Source organism: Rhagoletis pomonella, unplaced genomic scaffold (assembly GCF_013731165.1).
Source record: "Rhagoletis pomonella isolate Grant_MI unplaced genomic scaffold, Rhpom_1.0 Rhpom_scaffold_00021, whole genome shotgun sequence".
Classification (NCBI taxonomy): Eukaryota; Metazoa; Arthropoda; class Insecta; order Diptera; family Tephritidae; genus Rhagoletis; species Rhagoletis pomonella.
In genome coordinates this window covers 515,739-517,146 of record NW_023458575.1, presented here as the reverse complement: position 1 = coordinate 517,146, position 1,408 = coordinate 515,739, and the positions used below count along the sequence as shown (strand labels likewise).

General features: G+C 37.5%; 1 protein-coding gene across 1 annotated transcript; it reads right to left on the bottom strand.

Annotated features, from left to right (window-relative positions):
• Positions 1-191: 191 nt before the first annotated feature.
• On the bottom strand, positions 192-953 carry LOC118749580 (secreted RxLR effector protein 161-like). Its single transcript, XM_036484388.1, has one exon. It carries the CDS (start codon positions 951-953, stop codon positions 192-194), a length of 762 nt encoding a protein of 253 aa, XP_036340281.1.
• Between the last annotated feature and the right edge of the window lie 455 nt (positions 954-1,408).

The following is a 1,408-nucleotide window of genomic DNA, read 5'->3' as shown; positions in this document are numbered from 1 at the left end:
AAAAATACATTTAAGGCGCAGCGAAGCACGCCGGGTAATTGCTAGTAGTTCATAAAGTTCATAAGGATCATTTACAATAGAGTAGTAAATTCTAATTACAACACTCTTCCTGAATTTAACAAATAGTAAGAGAAATAATAAGTGTATTGAAAGATCTTTTAATTTAATTCAATATTGTTTATATTTTTAATTCATATAATGCCCATTGCTTTTGTAAATATTTTTTGTTTTGTTTTGTCCAAAGCTTTAGTTAGCACATCTGCTTTCATTTGACTGGTTGGTGGGTATTTTATTTCTATTATACCATTTTCCATTTTTTCTTCCACGAACTTCTCTTTTATTTCAATGTGTTTTGTTCTGGCCGATGATGCACCATTTTTCGCCAACTGGATCGCGCTCTTATTGTCACAAAAAATTAAAGTCGGTTTGTTATAGTTGTTTTGAAGCTCTCTCTCCAACCTTCTCAACCAAATGGCCTCTTGAACTGCTGAGACCAATGACATATATTCGGCTTCTGTGGAGGAGAGTGCGATGGTTTTTTGTTTTTTTGATGACCATGAAATTGCAGCTCCCTGCATAGTGAAAACGTAGCCTGACATAGATTTTCGCTCGTCAACGTCACTTGCCCAATCTGCATCACAAAAACCTTTAATGTCTTCATGATTGCCAGTGAATATAAGTTTTTTATTGATTGTGCCTTTTAAGTAGCGTAGCACTCGTTTTGCCGCAGTCCAGTGACATCTCCCATAGTTATTATTAAAGCGACTGAGAACGGAAACTGCATAACAAATATCTGGGCGGCTAACTTGCACCAAAAACAGCAGACTGCCGGTAAGTTCCTGATATGGTATATTTTTCATTTCTCTTCGCTCAGCATCGTCCGTTGGGCACATCTCGACTGTCAATCGTTGATTCGGATCTAAAGGCGTTTCTACTGGATTACAATCAGTCATTTTAAAAGAGGAGAGCAACTTTTCAATGTATTCTCTTTGATCGATTGTAATTTCTCCTTTTACTTCATCTCTTTTCACTCTCATTCCGAGAACCGATGAGGTCTCTCCTAAGTCTTTTATCTTGAAGTGTTTACCAAGGTGACATTTCAACCTCTTCTTTTATGGCAGGTTGTTTGAAAACAGCAAAAAATCGTCGACATACAAAGCAACAATAAGAATTTCTGTGGAATTAATAGCATAGTAGATGCAAGGGTCAGCTGAGCAACGCTTCAGACCGAATGCTATGAGCACATCATTAATTTTCTGATTCCATTGCCGGCTCGCTTGCTTTAAGCCATATAACGACTTTGATAGTTTGCACACCATTGATGGGTTTTCAATGAAGCCTTCGGGTTGTACCATGAAAATCTCCTCATCTAAATTACCGTACAAAAAAGCTGTCACCACGTCCATGT

Coding starts and splice junctions, on each gene's coding strand:
- LOC118749580 (XM_036484388.1), bottom strand. CDS start 953: ATGACTGATTGTAATCCAGTAGAAACGCCTTTAGATCCGAATCAACGA.